This window comes from Cervus canadensis, chromosome 2 (genome assembly GCF_019320065.1).
Source record: "Cervus canadensis isolate Bull #8, Minnesota chromosome 2, ASM1932006v1, whole genome shotgun sequence".
In the NCBI taxonomy this organism is placed as follows: Eukaryota; Metazoa; Chordata; class Mammalia; order Artiodactyla; family Cervidae; genus Cervus; species Cervus canadensis.
Window position 1 is genome coordinate 1,884,006 of NC_057387.1, and position 18,255 is coordinate 1,902,260.

General features: G+C 48.4%; 1 protein-coding gene across 5 annotated transcripts; it reads right to left on the minus strand.

The window, feature by feature from the left end:
* Positions 1–385: 385 nt before the first annotated feature.
* On the minus strand, positions 386–16,877 carry POGK (pogo transposable element derived with KRAB domain). 5 transcript variants are annotated; one of them, XM_043450356.1, is made up of 7 exons: positions 16,722–16,877; positions 15,405–15,512; positions 15,185–15,318; positions 9,527–9,653; positions 8,657–8,755; positions 5,682–7,164; positions 386–2,227 (listed from the first exon to the last, which is right to left on the minus strand). In XM_043450356.1, exons 3-6 carry the CDS (start codon positions 15,314–15,316, stop codon positions 5,693–5,695), a joined length of 1,830 nt encoding a protein of 609 aa, XP_043306291.1. In that variant the 5' UTR covers positions 15,317–15,318; positions 15,405–15,512; positions 16,722–16,877; the 3' UTR covers positions 386–2,227; positions 5,682–5,692. The 5 variants fall into 5 exon arrangements, with proteins under 5 accessions (XP_043306291.1, XP_043306271.1, XP_043306264.1 ...); XM_043450336.1 differs by having other exon boundaries at positions 15,405–16,226; positions 16,722–16,876; XM_043450329.1 differs by lacking the exon at positions 15,405–15,512 and having other exon boundaries at positions 16,546–16,876.
* Positions 16,878–18,255: the final 1,378 nt, after the last annotated feature.

Consider the following 18,255-nt stretch of genomic DNA (forward strand, 5'->3'; position numbering starts at 1 on the left):
TAAAAAATATTTATCAAAACAGGACCAAGTTTTCTATTCATCAACCTGCTAGCATGTTTCCATTCTTTTAAATTTAATATCCCTTTATGGATTTCCTTCATTGATTGGTAACATACCATTCCTGAGAGTAGTCACCAGACATGACTGAGGGAAAAAGGTATTTTTGCTGGGGCCCTTTCCCCCACCTTTAAAAGCCAGTTGGAAACCACACATGTTTACCTTTAAAGACACCAACAGTAATTACATTGTCATCCCATGAACAGACTTTTTTATTCAAGGGTATAATATATTTCTCCACCAAACTGAGTGAGAATAAACTGTAAATGAGAGTTTGAAATGTGACTTTTTAAAATGCTAGCAGATAATAAAACACCAGAGTCTATTGTCTTTATTATCAAAGTTTATTGTTAGAGTCAGTTCCTATCTACTGGGGAGTACAACTATGTCTCAATATGTGCTATAGTAACTCTAGGGTAATAGCCATTCTGCAAAATAGTTGTACTGGGGCTCTGTTAGGCATAGATCATAAGTCAGTGGAAGAATGAGCCCAGAAAACCCTGACAGTAGAGCCATTACTCTAGGAAAAATTCCAGTGCTATGCAACCTGTAAGGCGTCATCTACCAGCTGACGATGAGGCTCAAGGAGGTGTTGGTGGGATGAAACAGGAGTTGAACCCATTTTCTACTCTTCTCTGCAAGACAACTATGGCTCCAATGCAGGAACCAAAAACCAGGTCTTACAAAATCCTTTAAGCTCCCAAAACAAAACAGGACATAAAGAGGAAAGGGCCAGGAACCAGGATAGTGGAGGATAAATTAAGTGGAATTGGAGGGAATGAAAACTTATGGAATGAAAAGTAGCTGGATTTAGATGCCATTTGAGATGATAAAGAATACAGTGCAGGTAAAAGCAAATGAGGAAACAATTCAAACTTTGAAAAGTATTCAGACACCAAAAGTTAAAGTTCCCCTCTTGGAGGAAAACTGGTTTTAAAAAATGAGGAAAGTGGGTCACTAATAGGAATGAGTACCTGAGTAGAAATAGGTGTTTCAGGATGCCAAGAATATTATAATATATAAATGAGCTGGGTCTATAGGAAGGAAAAGTGGTTATGGTAGCCTGTTATCCAGATCTGACATTGGAATGATGTTTCTAGCAATGGCTTTGTCTATGAGGTTCTGGCATATTTTTTTTGTAGCATAGGTAGCTTTGATGGAATGTTTTCATAACACTCAATTTATGTGGGAATGCAAATTACTATAGTGTAAAATTTCAAAGATCTCCCACCTATTTCTGCGGGATAGAAGATTAGAAGTCCTGAAACAGCTGTGGCTAAAGGCCCAAGCCCTCTTACCACCCTTGTGATGAAAATATTAAAGGAATGAACCAAACAGTATCAGGTGAGTCAATGAGCATTGTACCATGTAGACAGCAGATAATTTATGGTGACTTCTGCAGGCAGCCTGAGAAACAGAAAAGCTTGTGTACTAAATGCTACCCTATCATTAAATATAATAATAACAAAAAACAGGGCCATTAAATGAGACCCTAGAAAAGTCTAGCTGCCAACCAGATTGGGAAGATAAATAGCATAGTTTATTTTAATCTGTGTCTTCCATACTAACCTAGTTTGTCTGTAGAAAAGCCATCTGCTGGCACTAGGCCAGTATGTCTGAATTTTGTCATTATTAGCATCTCATTTTTCCAAAAAAGGAAATGTGTAAGTAGCAGGTGTACATAAAGGACCATTTCTACAAAGCCTTCTCTGCAGTCTTGACCTGTGTAGGGACAGGTTCTACTGAGGAAGCATTTTTAGAGGCAGAAGGAAAAACATTAACTTGAGGTTTTCTCCAAAGAAAGAATACCAGTGGAGTTGGGCCCATATGATGAGTTTCTTGTTGGTGTTGAACAAAGGTCTCTTCTCTAGGAAATACGTTTGTTCACACCTATTTACAGGTTCTATAAATGTAATTTCTAAAACAAGAAGTAGAAGCAGTTTCTTTTCTAATCACGTCTCTGATGCAGTGAAGGGTCCTCCACTTTTCGGACTCCTCATGGTGTGGGATGGGGTTGGGCTCTATCCCAGGGCCGGATGCCCAGGCTGCTGTCCAGACCTGGGTTATTTCAAGCACCACGGCTTTTTCCTGCTTCTCCCTGTGCATTCAGGCTGCGAGGAATCTTCTTGAACATTTTCCTCCCCAACTGTTCCAAACACAGTTCTATTTGCTAGAAAACAGAACGTAAGTGTGAGTTAAACTTTGGATTTTAGACACCGTATAACTTCATGAACATAATTATTCCATTAGTCACATTTCCAAACAGATGAGAAAAGGCCATTTTATGCCTGTATGTCTCCTCTCAAATGTCTTGTTCACTGGTAATCCTGTCTACTTCTGTAATTTCCTCAGCTCAAACCCAGGGCAACTGTACAGAGAACTGTGGCTGTCAGGATGAGCCAGGACTCATGGTCCTGATGGGACGTAAATGCAGAGCCTGTGTCCACAGCTGTGCCCCGGCCTTGTTTTCTTCCTTTTGACAGGTTTTGATCCAGTCCTATGTGTAGCATATACCTTAGAAAATTAAAAATACACAAAAATGTCATCTGCTTAAAATCCTTCAAGCTAGGCTTCAGCAGTACGTGAACCAAGAACTTCCAGATTTACAAGCTGGGTTTCAAAGAGGCAGAGGAACCAGAGATCAAATTGCTAACATCTAATGGATCACGGAGAAAGCAAGGGAGTGCCAGAAAAACATCTACTTCTGCTCCATTGACTACGCTAAAGATTTTGACCGTGTAGATCACAACAAACTGGAGAATTCTTAAAGAGAGATGGGAATACCAGACTACCTTACCTGCCCACTGAGAAACCCGCATGCAAGGCAAGAAGCCACAGTTAGAACTGGTCATGCAATACCTGACTGGCTTCAAATTGGGAAAGGAGTACATCCAGGCTGTACATTTAACTTATATGCAGAGTGCATCATGTGAAATGCCAGGCTGGATGAATCACAAGTTGGAATCAAGATTGCCAGGAGAAATATCAACAATCTCATATATGCAGATAAAACCACTAATAGCAGAAAGTGAAGAGGGACTAAAGAGGCTCTTGATGAGAGTGAAAGAGGAGAGGGAAAAAGCTGGCTTGAAACTCAACATTAAAAAGAACTAGGATCATGGCATTTGGTCTCATCACTTCATGGCAGATAGAAAGGGAAAAAGTAGACACAGTGACCAGTTTTCATGGGCTCCAAAATCACTGCAGACAGTGACTGCAGGCATGAAATTAAAAGACTCTTGTTTCTTGGAAGGAAAGCTGTGGTAAACTTAGCATATCGAAAAGCAGAGACATCACTTTGCCGACAAAGGTCTGTATAGTCAAAACTATTATTTTTCCAGTAGTCATGTATGGATGTGAGATGATGATAATTGTGCTCAGTTGTGTCCTGACTTTTTGTGATCCCACCAGGCTCCTCTGTCCATGGAATTTTCCAGGCAAGAATACTGGAGTAGGTTGCCATTTTCCTCCCCCAGGGGATCTTCCTGACCAGGGATCGAATCTACATCTCTTGTGTCTCCTATTGGCAGGCAGATTCTTTACCACTGCACCACCCAGGAAGCTGCAGTCCAAGGGACTCTCAAAAGTCTTCTCCAGCACCACAATTCAAAGGTGGCTGAGCAGCGAAGAACTGATGCTTTTGAACTGTGGTGTTAGAGAAGACTCTTGAGAGTCACTTGGACTGCAAGGAGATCAAACCAGCCAATCCTAAAGGAAATCAACCCTGAATATTCATTGGAAGGACTGTTGCTGAAGCTGAAGCTCCAATACTTTGGCCACCTGATTGGTGAAGAACTGATTTGGCCACCACTTTGGCGAAGAACTGACTCATTGGAAAAGACTGATGCTGGGAAAGATTGAAAGCAAAAGGAGAAGAGGGCAGCAGAGGATGAGATGGTTGGGTAGCATTAGCGACTCAATGAACATGAATCAGAGCAAACTCTGGGAGAAAAGTGGAGGACAGGGGAACCTGGAGTGCTGCAGTCCATGGGGTCACGAAAAGTCAGACACAACTTAGCGACTGAACAACAACAACAATGGGGTGGGGGAGGAAGGTAAATGTAAAAATTCACTATAACTCAAAGTTTGATATTCAATGGATGCAGTATAATGGTTAACAGGCTGAATTCATAAAGGGAGGCTGAATTCATGGAGAGTAAGATTAGAGAACATGAGGGGGGAAAAGCAATTTTGGTGATTTTGACTGTAAGAACTTCTAATTGGCTCTGTAATTCTGGGGATCTCAGAATAACACTGGGGATTAATGTTAGGAGTACAATTTGATTTGAGCTTCCCTTGTGGCTCAGCTGGTAAAGAATCTGCCTGCAGTGCAGGAGACCTGGGTTCGATCCCTGGGTTGGAAAGATCCTCTGGAGAAGGGAAAGGCTATCCACTCCAGTATTCTGGCCTGGAGAATTCCATGGACTGTATAGTCCATGGGGTTGCTGCAAAGAGTTGGACACGAGTGACTTTCACTTGATTTGGGGGCAGGGAAGGAGATTTAAATCACTCTTCAACTTACGCAGCATGAATTGGGGGTGTCTGACAGGAGATTTCTCTTAGCATTTCATTTAGAGAAAGAAGCAAGTAGGATGGAAATACCTAATTATACCTTACAGGAAAGAAAAAATTATCAAGATACATTTAGTCCTTTTTAAAAGGAGTGTTCTCTTCATATTAAACACTGTCTAGAGGAACAAATGAACAAATTAGGGAAATAAGAACAAGAAAGGAAAATGAAATATGTTTGTTCTCTGTACATTGCCCACTGTAGGTGGTCACTTTCCTCTCTCAGGGGTGTGGGGGAAGAATCACTCTACTTGTTGGGTAGTCCTCCACTCCCAGCGTCCTATTAAAGCTGTGGCCCTTCTATATTAACTCTGAAAATTCCAGGCCTTATTGTCCTCAGACTTCACTTACTGGAGTCCTAGATAAGCATTCTGGTTTCTTTTTTGGAACAGAGTTTCAGTTTAAAAATATCACCCTTCAGGTGTCTGTGAAATTATCCTAATTGTTTATTCCATGTGAATGTAGTCATGAGAATAAGATGATGCTTTAAAACAGACTTTTGATGTCCCAGGGTAAAGCAAACATAAGCTATTTCTTTCATTGCCCATTGGGCTACTGCAGACTACCCCAGGACGGAAACTTGAGACCCAGGAGAGACAGTTCGAAGGTGCACACGTCCTTACATCCCAGCCCTACAGGCTAGCCAAGGTGAGCACAGTTGCTTCAAGTGAATCAGGTACACACGTTGGCTCTATATATTTAGCATGATTCATATGGGGAAGAAAAATTTTGGTTTTGCAGACAAAACTTTTTGTTAATGGAGTCATGTCAAACTATGCTCCTTCAGGATTAAATCATTTCAGCATTATGGCACTCAGATTAAATGTTCAGGCAGCTCACTCGTTGTTCACTTCATGCATGATACAAAATACCATGAGATAAGCCAGGCAACCAAAGTTTCATATGAAGGAGGAAATGCTGATGGCCTGCTACCTGCAGCATTGCACTGTGGGTTCGAAGAGCTCTCAGAAACAAAGAATGGCAAGAGGAAAGGGTGTTCGCAAAACCCCACACGGCCCGCGGGAAGGCGCCCCGCGCCCCCTCCGGCTGCTTACCTCGCTTTCCCTCAGTGCCTCTCCGCCAGGCTCTCAGGGTCACACTCCTTGGGCGGGTCCCCTCCGCCCGGCAACTCGCTCTCGATCTCCCACAGCACGTCATCCTCATCCTCTAGATTGCTGGAGATGTGGCACTTCTTGAACCCTTGGACGATGGACTCGCTCGAGATGCTGTTCCACGCCACCATGACCCACTCCAGAAAAAGGCCCAGCGGCGGCTTCTTGGCGTTCCCGGTGGGGCTCAGCGCCAGGTTGCCCGCCAGGAGCCAGTTGGAATACTGGGCCCGGACACTGTCATTCAGCGGTTTGTAGACCACCACATCCAACACCTGCAGCTGCGAGGTCAAGCCTCCCGGGATGATGACCATGTCGGTGTTCATGCTCTCCATGGAGCTCTTCACCGAGTCGGTGGCGTGGCCCCGGAAGCCGTTCAGGATCAGCAGCCCTCGCTGCTTGGGCACCGCGCCCGTCCTCCGCCTCCACACCACCTCCAGCCAGTCCTGCATCAGGTCCTCCGTCATCCAGCCGTACCGGTGGCAGCGGATTTCCATGCCACTTGGGAACTTCCCGGGGGGGATGTACGTGCCCCTCAGAATGATATATGGAGGTAACTTCCTCCCATCAGCCAAGACACCAAGCATGGCTGTGATTTTCAGTTTCTCCCTCCCTGGCGTCTTGACCAAGACAGGCTTTTCCCCCTGGTTGTCTACAGTCACCCTCGAGGGCACCTCTAAGCAAATGGGCGTCTCGTCTGCATTTCCCATCTGAGCCACCTGGTAGTCGTGTGCCCTGCGCAGAGCCAGGACGCTCCGCTGGTAGGTAACAAGCTTCTCGGTCAGGTCTTCGGGCAGCTGCTGGGGCACGGGCACCTTATGCCGCAGAGACAAGTCATACCTCCGCATCATTCTTCGACACCAACCCAAGCTAGCCTTGAACCCTTTCTCTGGAATGTTCATCTCCTGGGCGATCTCCAGAGCTTTCAGCTGCATGGCCTCCCTGGTGATGGGGTCCCCTTTGGCCTGCATGTATCGCACGTACTCGGCCACGCGCTGGTCCACCAGGGCGAAGCGCCCGTTCTTGGGGCCGCGGAAGGCACGCCGCATGGCGTGGGCGTTCTGCAGCTGCGGCTTCACTTTGCGCCAGTCGCGGACGTTTTTCTCCAGCACCCCAAACTGCTTGGCCGCTTGGCAGTTGTTGGTGCTCTCCGCGTACTCCACCACCATTAACTTGAAACCTGCGTCGTAACTGCGGCGCATGCCCCGGCTGAACTGGAACTTCCCGGCCAGGTCGTCGGCCGAGAGGTCGTACCCGGGGAAGCCCATGGCCATGTAGAAGGGGTACCCCTCGCCCCACTCAGGCAGCTCTGTGATGTCCCGAGGCAGACGGAGGCCAAAGCCATCCAGGTGCTGAGGCTGGGGAAACTGCGCGGCTGCGTTCATCGGGCCCGCCCAATCTGGAGGCTTCAGGTCGGATTCTTCCTTTTCTGGAAGACATACAGGGAGGGGTGAAGATAGTGCCCATGGGTACAACGATTTGGGGGTCATTCCTTGATTTGTTTTTGGTCAAAATACCGAGACTACCTCAATCTGAAGCTCACTAGACGCAGTCACTTTAATTACCGATACTTCCAAAGTCCTCACCCCTTTGCCAGTTCCCGTAGATTACCACATCTAATTCTCACAGTAACTGTTTCTTTACTCTGTCTTTGCAGATGAGTGTAGAAAAATTAGGTAACACGTCAAGGTGGCAAAGCCAGGAAGTGACAAGGGCTGGAAACAACACGGGCACCATGCTTGAGTAATGCGCTAACTGTGAGGGTCACGCTGGGTGGGAAGCCAAATACAACCCATTCTACACACAGTATTACAGAATTTGTATCATCATGAACCGAATCATATCCCTTAAGGCAGAAGTATGGTTTTTGCAAACCCATGTCAGAACTGGGTTTCACTGTATGTTTCTATTTAGAAAGTGGTCACAGAAATTGAGTATTACTCAGGGATATTACCATATCTCACCAAAACTAAGAACCCATCGATTGCAAGATGCACCATTATATGCCATTAAGGGAAAAAAAAAAAAGCCACTAGTGAAACTAACAGGCCATCAGTTTTAAGTGTTAGTCACTCAGTTGTGTCCAACTCTGCGATGCCATGGACTGCAGCCCAGGTTCCTCTGTCCACGGAATTCTCCAGGCAAGAATACTGGAGTGGGTTGCCATTCCCTTTTCCAGGGAATCTTCCCCATCCAGGGATTGAACCTGGGTCTTCGGTATTGCATGCAGATTCTTAACTGTCTGAGCCACCAGGGAAGACCCATCAGTTTTAAGAAGCATTCTCAATTGCAGAGATGTTAAAGTGATGAGGGAAATACATCTTTTAGAATCAATGAAATACGGCATTTTAAACTATTACTTATAGAGAGAAGGTAAATAAAATCGCTCTGGCTGTTGGGAAGCTGTATTTATCCAACTCCTGCTCTCCAGCTATGTTCCTTGGTACAACACTGTGTGCTTCTTTAGACGTATTTGCTCAAATGTGCACTATAGCTGCTATTGCTTTTTCTATCCAAGATGAAGCAGACAGGAAGTCAAGTAAATAACCCTGGATGCATGCTTTGTCACGCTGTTTTCTTTAGCTTTCAGAAGCGTGTGGTATGCTACCAAGGCACTCAAGATGTGCACTGGACCAATACAAACTTCAATTTCATTCACCTGCGTATGAGGTTGCATGTTGAGATTTATAACCTGCAGGTGACAGATGAAGAAATGGACAATCAGAGAGATGGATGAAGTTGCCTAAGGTCACACAGCATGGAAAACAAGGAGATTTTGAAACTCCAAAGCCCATAGTCTTTCTGCCTCAGAACCTTGCCTTACTCTTAAATACCCCACAGAATGTACCTTAATGTAAACTTAAAATCCATCTTCATAATTCTACCATTGGATGCCTTCTGCATTGGGTTAATCATAGTACCTGCAAAGGTTCCTCCTTGGAGCTGCCATTCGTCAGAATTCTGAGATTCCTCCTCCCTTTCCAACCGAGTGATCATGTCAGGCTTAGGGAATGGGAATTCTGTTTACAGGAAATAAAACAGGTTAACAGCTGTGTTACTGTCTTGGAGAATTGCCAAAATAAGTACTTTGTAATACTTAAGCAAACCTCCCCTCCACTCTCACCCCACTACAGTCTTCTCAGTATGGAGATTTATGAAAGGCAGTAGAGAAGGATTCAGGGATACTTAAAGAAAAAATATGATGGGAAATAGGTCTGTCCAAGGGAATTTATGGATCTCTGCTAATGAGGGCCCGTACTAGCAATGACAAAAAGGAACTGCATTTAGCAGGGAAGTGGGTGTATGCAGCCACTGATCTAATGAGCATTCCAGTACCTGCATGAGCCAAGTGGGAAAATCCCTCCAAATGGTTAGATTCTAATAATATCAGTGCTGGGAGGGAAGCAACAAGGATTCTTCGGGGATATGTCCCCAAGCTTCTGAGGCTGACAGGATAACAGCGAGGCCTGCCTTCTCTCCTAGGAATGTATAAAGTACAGGCCCAGATCCACGGTGACATTTCTTAGATTATGTCTTATTTTTTCTTTTTTTGATGAGTATGCCTGGGTTGAATGAGGATGGTTCTGAGAGCTGGCATGAGCTGCTGAGTAGGAGGACACAATATTTATATCCTGCCCAAGTCAAAAACAGGAAATTAAATGGGCACAGGCATTGAGGGGACAGAGCCCAGGTTCAGGAGAGAGGTATGTTGGATACACCTGAGAAGAGAGACATGGAAACAATTCTCTGGGCTCAGAGCTTCTAAGAGACAAAGGAAAACAAAGTTTTACCCAGAGACAGGACAGTTTCATAATTCATCCTCATGACCTCCCGGTAGAGAGCCTTTTGTTGCTCCGTCAAAACTTCCCACTCCTCATCGGAAAAATATATGGCCACCTCATCGAATAGGGCCGGCACCTGCAACAGTGAACAGGCTTTTCTCAATGACTAGTCAGCACATGCAGACACAGTTCACACACCATTATCTCACAAGGGCCGGCCTGGGCCCGGAGACACATCTGTGCTCACATGGCTCCAAGAAGCAAAATCTGGATGTCAACAAGGCCCTCTGTGCCCTGCTGAGTGCTTGCCACACTCTCATTCACAGATAAGGAGAGCAGAACCTTGAGATGAAAACTCCCCACCATGGATCACCAGGTCGAGAGACTGGATCCTCACACGAAGCAGGGAGAGCTGATCACAGCTCAGCCCCCACCCAGAGCCAGAGTCGACCACGTGAAGGAACACCCTGAGACAGTTCCCCTGCCAACACAGCCCTGCTGTCTCCCTCAGCCACAGAGCCTCAGACCATGTGGGTGCTGGGGGCTGCCTGGGCACTAGTATCCATTTCCAGAGCACTTGCCCCAGTGTATGCCTCAGAACCCAAAGCCTCTCAGCAAGGAGCCCGTAAGAGAAGGGCCCTCATCAGGCCTTTTCCAATCCACAAGAGGATGAGGAGGAAGAGAGAAGGGCTAATCAGAGCTTCAATTTTTGTAATGAGATACTAGAGCAAACTGGTTTGCTTTGATGCCTAGACCCACAGCAGAAAGTCCTAAAGACACAGCTCCACTCCCCTCTCCCGTACCTCCCCGACACTACAGGCCAGTGGGAAGGGGTGCTCACGTGGCCGAATGCAGCCAAGCCACCCAGACCAACCTCCTCTTGTTCAGCTCTTTCCTTTCTTTTTACTATGTGTCATCTTTCAGTCATTAAAAATCCTATTCCAAAGCTCATCATAGTCAGTGGTAAGGCATCACTGGGCTGCTGCGTTCAGAGCTATTTCCCCTGGTGCAGTCTAGGGCCTGGGGGGATCATGATGATGTTTTGCATCAGCTTAGAAAAGTTCAGTGTCTGCACAGCCTGCAGCTTCTTCAGGTGTCTGGCCATCAGTCACTTAGACCGCCTGGCCTTTCCGCCTTATCCACAAAGCTCACCCCACCCCTCCACACCTCACAGCCCCTTCCACATAGGGAGAATTTCCTGAGAAAGGCCCTATAACTGCTTCATTTATCCTCCCCCCCCCCACCCCCACACCCGCAACCCCATTTAATCCAGGAGGAAACTGGCTCAGAGCAGCCTTGTTTCTGGTCTAAAATCACATAGCCAATAAACAGTAGGGTTGAGGCTGGGACCTGGGATGTCTGACTTCACGGCTCCGGCCCTTACACAGGGCAGAATGGCCTCCCTGGTGCCCAACTTGCATGGTCTCACTTCCACCCCCACACACTCAGTGGAACTTAGCTCCTGCAGTTCCTTGAACAAACCATTCCCCACCCCTCCAAAGACCAGGAGGTCTCCATACATGCTGCTTCAGAAGTCTTCCCCATTCTTGGCCTGGCTGACACCCACCCACCTTCCAAGATTCAGCCCAGATATCCTGTTCTCTGGGCAAGCTGGCCTCACCCTGGGCTGTGTCCCTTGTAAAGCCCTGGGCTCAAGGCTCTGGGGCACCTATCACACGGCAGGATCCTCTTAGTTTTCCTGTCTGACTCTTCCACTAGAGTGTCAGCTCACTGAGGGTAGAACATGGGCTTATTTTGTTTTCTTCCCCTAAGCCTAGGACACTTCCTGTAGAAAGTAATCCCTTGAAAGTGTGTTTTTGAGTCAAAGATTTAAGTATATACTCTCTGGACTTCGCTTCTCTTGTCCTACCTGGAATAGTTTCAAATAATCATTAAAATTTATCTGTCACAAAACTGAGCCTACTCTTTGGAGTAAGAATGGACAAAATGCCTAGAGTAAAATACCAGGAGGTATAACGGATTGGTCTCTGGGCTCTGCTCAGAGTTCATCAATCTGGAAAGCCAGGCAGCTAGGAATTTTCCATCCCACCCCATCCCACTTCCCAGGCTTTTGAACAACTCTCCTTTGGCCTTTTCTCTCCCTAGGAAATTTCAGATCTAGGCTACACCTATTTATAGTCCCTTTCCCTCTGCTGATAAAACAGGACACAGGGCTGGCTGTGCCTGTCATTTCAGAAGGGCGATCCCTATCGACACTCACAGAAGGTAACACGTGCCCAGTCTGGTAAAATACAGCAGACCTGGAGTGGTGTGAAGGCACCCGGAGGCTGGGGCTGGATTCGTCTCCTCCCATTTCCGACTGAGCCGCAGAGGGTCCTCAGACGAGCCCCATGATGCGTCAGAGGCGCACATGTCGTGTGGCTTAGCCATTCTCCTCACAGCAACCTTCTGTGAGAACTGAGCCAGCCTTCAGCCAGGCCCTGCTATGCAGGCCTCCCCTCTCTCTACAGAGGCCTTTTATCTGGCCAAGCCCAGCAGAAGGTAAACAGGGCCAGCCCTGGGCCAAACTCAGAAGTCAGGCAGCCAGCGTCCAACCCCTCGACACCCACCCTTGCTTGGCCTCACGGGTAGGGGCCCTCGATCCCTGCCCTTCTCCCTTCCCAGAAGGTCAAGGACTCATCAGATAGGTGTTCTTCCTTTAGCCTGTGTGCGCTGCCTCGCTCGGCCCCAAGAGCCGGCCTTCCAGCATTTATTGAACCATCCGAGAGTACTTACATGCTGCCCAGGCATGCTGACGACGCTGTGTGACCACTCAGCAGACAGTGGGGCTCTTGGGGCAGAGGCCTGGGACCAGTGCATAGATACAGCGCCTGCTGTATGCCAGGCACTGTGTAGGGCACTCCTTCTTGTACTCCTATTGAATCCTTTAGATACACAAGGACACGGGGATCACTACCCCAGTTTTATGGGTGAGCAAACGGCTGATAAGTATCTCGCCCAAGGTCACAGAGTTAGCAAGTCTGACTCTCATGCCCACGCTTTCTCAGCAGGTCACTTAGGCCCCTGCCTCGTGGCAATAGCAAGCCCCAGGGTCCCTTAAGAAAGATGAACCAAGGACTTCTTCCTCAGAGCTACTTAGGAAAGAGCTCAGACTCCAGGGCACAGCATGTACCCCTGGGTGGCTGGCTTGAGCCTGGGCCTGCCCTGCTTCTCTCAACCGTCTCCTCCACTCCCTGACACACGCTGCAGGCTCCAGCGGCAAGAGCTGTCGCTAAACTTCTTCTCCAGTGCCTGTGCTCCTGGCTTCCTAGATAGCAAGATCTTCCCTTCCCTTGGCTGGTTCCACCTCTGCCTAAGACTTGGTTCACAGTACATCTTCCCTTTTCTTTACCTGAAATTGTACTTCTACTCCAATTCTCCCATGCAATATTACCTTTATAGCATGGTTCTTAAGATTGAAAGATTTTATTGATCACCCCAACACAACCTACAGCCAAAACACATATGTAAGAGACAGACTTGATTGTTTTCTTCTCCTAGTTTAATGCCCTGGTGCAGGATTTTTTTCACTCAGCACTGCTGACACTTCTGGCCAGATCATTCTCTGTTTCAGCGGCTGTCCTGGGCATCGCAGATGTACAGCAGCATCCTGGGCCTCTGCCCAGGAGATGCCAATAGGCTCTCCCACTTCCCAAGTTCCACCACAAGTCATGATAACCAGAAATATCTTCACCTAGATGTACCTGGGAGGGGGCAAAACTACCTACTACTCAAGACCAGGTCCTTGCCTGCTTTCTCCAGGAGTTCTCCGGCCTGTAGAAGAGACTGTCCAGACCTGACATCCACCACAGAATTCCAAATACTGTGCAATTAATCAGATTTACTTTCCTGTCTTCCTCATAAAACAAGCATTAATAATTCCACGAGACTAAGGATCCTGTCTTAGTAACACCCAGCACTGTGCTGAGTAGCTGCAGACGGATGGCAGATTGCTTGGATGCCACACATGCCACTCCCCCTCCTCCAGCTCCACTGGTTGCTTCCTTTCCCAGCCAAGCATGGGCTTCACCTTGCTCCTCTCTGTGTTGTCCCAACAGACTCTAATGTTTGCTTCTACTACACCTGTTTTGCATGCTTCTCCATTCTGTCGAAATGTTCTTGGCTGCCCAGTATAGCCTCAAAGCATTGAGTTCTTGCTCAGGGCTAGATGGGATGACTCCTGCGCTCTAAAATCTCCCCAGCTGCAGGGATTAGAACTGAGGAGGACAGCAGCATGGTCTGAAGAGACAGAAGCAGTCCAGTTTCAACAGCTAGACTGGTAAACCCACAGCCCGGAGTCGTATTGTTTTGTTTTTTTTTTTCAAATGGAGTATAACATACATACAACAAAATGCACTACTTTTAAGGTTCCAGCTCAAGAGGCGTTTTTAAGAACAGCAGTCAGTATACATGTGTATCCCAGGGGTAAAGCAGATAACCCTGCAGCACTTTATGCAGTGGGAGGGGAGTAGGACGAGATAGTTTGCAAAGACCATGATTCTCTGAATACATATCTCTCATTGGAAAAAAGCATACTATGTATACTGAGGACGTTCATACACAGTGGAAAACTAAGCAGAGAAAAGGAATGTCATTTGGTGCTTATTTAAAATGTTTACCATGCATGCTGAGTTATCATGAAGTCCAGTAAGTACTGTAAGTAATGTACACAACTGTAACTATAAATCTCTGTTGCATTTATACTTTACATTTTAATTCTATCACACTACAATGTTTGGATATGCTCCCTGCTCACTGCTGCCTACTATCCCAATCCCTCCACCCAGGGCCAGCTGGAAATGCAGTTCTCTCCTGTGTCAACTACTGTAAGAGGTGTTCACACAGAACCAACTGGCCTCATCCCATAAAGCTCTCCTCACATCAGCTCAGTGCCCAAGACTTAAATGGTTTAAGTGGTCCCCTTCAATCAGCAGTAGGTGACAAAGACTTTGTCCTCACCCCAAACTTGGTCAGGCTCCTCTGAGCCCTCTTCTCCACTAGGCCTCTACCCGGGACACATACACACCTGCTATGGTCCACAGCCTGCACAGCCCAGTTTTAGCAAGAATTCCACTAAGGCAGTTTAGAAAGAATCCCCTACTGTTGATGACTCCTCTTAGTAATTTTCCATTCGCTGAGCCCTATGCCCTGTTCCCTGGCTGTAAATCCCCACTTGTCTTTACTGTTGAACTCTCTCCTGTTCTCTTCGCTCTCCTATTGTGACAGTCTTGAAGCCTATCTCAGCAGTTCTGAATATTAATATATTCCTTAGTATATTCCTTATTATCTAAACAAGTGCCAGAATCATTTTTCTTTTACACGTGGGTCAGCAGACATTTAGTTGATATCTACAAGGTGCCTGGCATTGAGCAGGATATAGGGAATCCATGGGTACAGGAGAGAGACATAGTCGTGGCCCTGTGGACTTCCAGTCCTGATGGTGATACGTTATGTGCCTAAAGAGACTGTTCCCATAACCAGCTTCTCCATCCTTCGCTGTGCCTTTTAAAGCCACAGAACTGTTTTCTCAGGAATGCAAAAACACCGGACTGGGCTAAGCTAGGCTATTTTTACTTCCTGTGGCTGCCTGAGGAAGAGACTTATTACAAACCTGGCTCCTAGGCCTGCCCCTCACAGCTGTGTGAGACCCCACACCTTCTTACTTACCCATCCACCCTCTGAGCAGATTCGGACTTTTTGCATATCTGTGGGACCATCCTCCAGTTCCCGGCTCTGAATCTCTTCTTCTTCTTCCTCTTCTTTCAGGGTCAAATTGAGAGGGCAGGCTGTGGATGCCATCTCTGCAAGCAAGATTCAGTTCAGAAAAATCAGGTGCTAGTGTGAACTCTTCAAAGCCTGTGAAGGGGGCAGCTCAGGTTACACAAACCTTTTTAGCTCCAGGACAGTTCAGGGGAACAAGAGCAAGGGAAGAGCCAGGTCTGGGGAGGAAGGGCTTCAAGGAAAGCACCAGGAAGCTGGAAGGTGACATTTAGCTCTGAAAAGAAGAGGGTTGCAGGCAGTCAGCATACCTGGCTGTCTTCAAATATTTAAAAAAAAAACTGGAAGAGAGACCAGACTGGTTCTGTAGAGACTTAAGGGCATAACAGGTTGGTGGGTAAACATTCCAGGAAGTTTTAAGAATGCATCAAAAGGAAGAACTTTCTCACAGCCAGTGCCACCCAAACATGGAATCAGCAGCAGGTGTGTTGGCTTCCTGTCAATGAAGGCATTTGAACTCATAGTGCACTCGCTCAACTGGGTTGTTCCTACAGGGCCAGTTCAGTGTCAGGAGGTTGGTTGGTCCAGAAGACCTGGATTTTCCAGAGTCAAAGGTTTTGTCCATGAGCCAGGTCAGAAAATAGAGTCATTCTGCCTTAAGTGACTTTCCAAGCCCAGGACCCTTAGTGAAGAGTAATGCTTGGATACCCAAGAAGATGCAGAAATCACTAGGGTCTGGGGCCCACCCCACCGGTAAAACTCTTTGCCTCTGGACCGCAGATTCTCTCTTCTGCAAATTCTCTTTCGCCCAGCTCCTGGGCCAGTACAAAGGCTCCTGCCCTCTAGGGGCGCGGGCAATTCCTAGGTGTGGAGTGAGTGTGCATCTTGTGGGCCTCATCCTCCCAGGCTTCCAAAGAAAAGATCCTTCCGGAGTTCAAAGTCCGCTTCTTCGGTATTTTCAAAAAGGACGGGCAAACGCAGCAAGATACGTCTGGGGCGGGTGAAACAGGCTTCAGATCCCTGGAGCTGCGGCCAGAACTTGGCCAAGGCCTCCCCGGCCGGCTCCCGGGAGGTGGAGGCGCCGCCCCACCGCAAAGGTGCGGTTCAAGAGGTCCCCGCCGCCGCCGCCCACCCGCTCGGCGCCCCGCCCGCCGCCGCTGCCGCGCCCCCGGGGCGCGCTAGGGTTTCTCCAGCCATCTTGTCCCATTTCCCTTTCTCCGCGGCCCCGCGCCGGGAGCGCTCCGCCGCCTGCCTGCCCGCGCCCGGCCCGGCCCGCCTCCCCGCCTGGCCCGCTCCCGGCCCCAGCGCACCTGCCGAGCGGCCGGGGCCGGCGCCGCCTGCCTCCCCCGGCGGGCCCGCAACAAAGGCGGCGGCGGCGGTGGTAGCAGCTGCAGCGTCGGCGCCCCCGCCCCCGCCGCGGCCCAGCGGCCCGGGGCCCGAGGGAGGGGCCGCGCTGCCCCCGCCCCGCCCGCCCGTGCGCACTCACCGCCGGGCCGAGCGCCAGGGCGCGGGCCGGGGCCGCGGTGCAGACGCCGAGGGCTGCGTCCCGGCTGTCACAGCGCCATCCTTCCCGTCTCGCTGGCTTCCCGTGCGCGCGGCCCCTCGGGAGGGAGGGGAGAGGACACGTGGTGGGAGGAGGGAGGGTCCGGCCGGGAGCTGAGAGTGTTGGGAGGCGAGGGGAGGAGCGCGGCTGATGTCAGCGGGCCTCGGCGGCGCCGGGGGACGGCGTCCGCGCCAGCTCCCGACCCTCCTCCTGGCGTGGCTTCCGGCTGGTGAGCGCCCTGCGCTCCTCGAGGCTGAGCTCCTGACCCACTGGCAGGCTAGCCTCGCCTGCCTCAAGTCTTGCACTCTGCCCTCTCTACTCCCCTGGTGCAGTTTCCAGTGCACCGTGTGTGACCTCGGCATAGAAGAGGCAGGAAGAGCCCGTATTTACATTTGAAGTGAATGTAGCCTGGGTGCACACGTTCGTGCGCTTATTTGCATGAACCACTGCTTTGCGCTTAGTTAAATGAGTACTTCGGGGACTCGGGGCGTGCTTCAAGGAATGTGTTATGAAGAATGACCAGCAAGGGCATGAGGGAGAGTGAGGGGGTGTTGAATTTTGGGGGAAGCCTGCATATGCACATTCTGGCAGGCATGTCAGAACTTTGTTGTTATGGTTTAGTCGCTGAGTAGTGACCTACTCTGTAGGACCCAATAGACTACAGCATGCCAGGCTTCCCTGTCCTTCACCATCTCCTAGAGTATGCTCAAACTCATGTCCATTGAATCGCTGGTGCTATCCGAGCATCTCATCCTCTGTCTTCCTCTTCTCCTGCCTTCAATCTTTCCCAGCATCAGGGTCCTTTCCACTGAGTGGTCTATTCTCATCAGGTGGCCAAAGCATTGGAGCTTCAGCATCAGTACTTCCAATTGATTATTCAGGGTTGATTTCCTTTAGGATTGTCTGGTTTGATCACCCTGCTGTCCAAGGGACCCTCAAGAGTCTTCTACAACACCACAGTTTGAAAGCATATATTCTTTGGTGCTCAGCCTTCTTTATGGTCCTACTCTCACATCCATACTTGACTATGGGATAAACCATAGCTTTGACTCTATGAATCTTTGTCAGCAAAGTGATGTCTCTGCTTTTCAATATGGTGTCTCGGTTGGTCAAAGCTTTTCTTCCAAGGAGCAAGTGTCTGAATTTCACGGCTGCAGCCACCGTCTGCAGCGATTTTGGAGCCCAAGAAATAAAATCTATGACTGTTTCCATTTTTACCCTGTCAATTTGCCCTGAAGTGATGGGACCGGATACCATGATCTTAGATTTTTGAATGTTGAGTTTTAAGCCAGACTTTTCACTCTCCTCTTTCATGTTAATCAAGAGGCTCTTTAGTTCTTTGCTTTCTGCCATTAGAGTGTTGTCATCTGCATATCCAAGGTTATTGATATTTCTCCCAGCAGTCTTGATTCCAGCTTGAGCATCATCCAGCCCAGCATTTCTCATGATGTACTCTGCATGTAAGTTAAATAAGCAG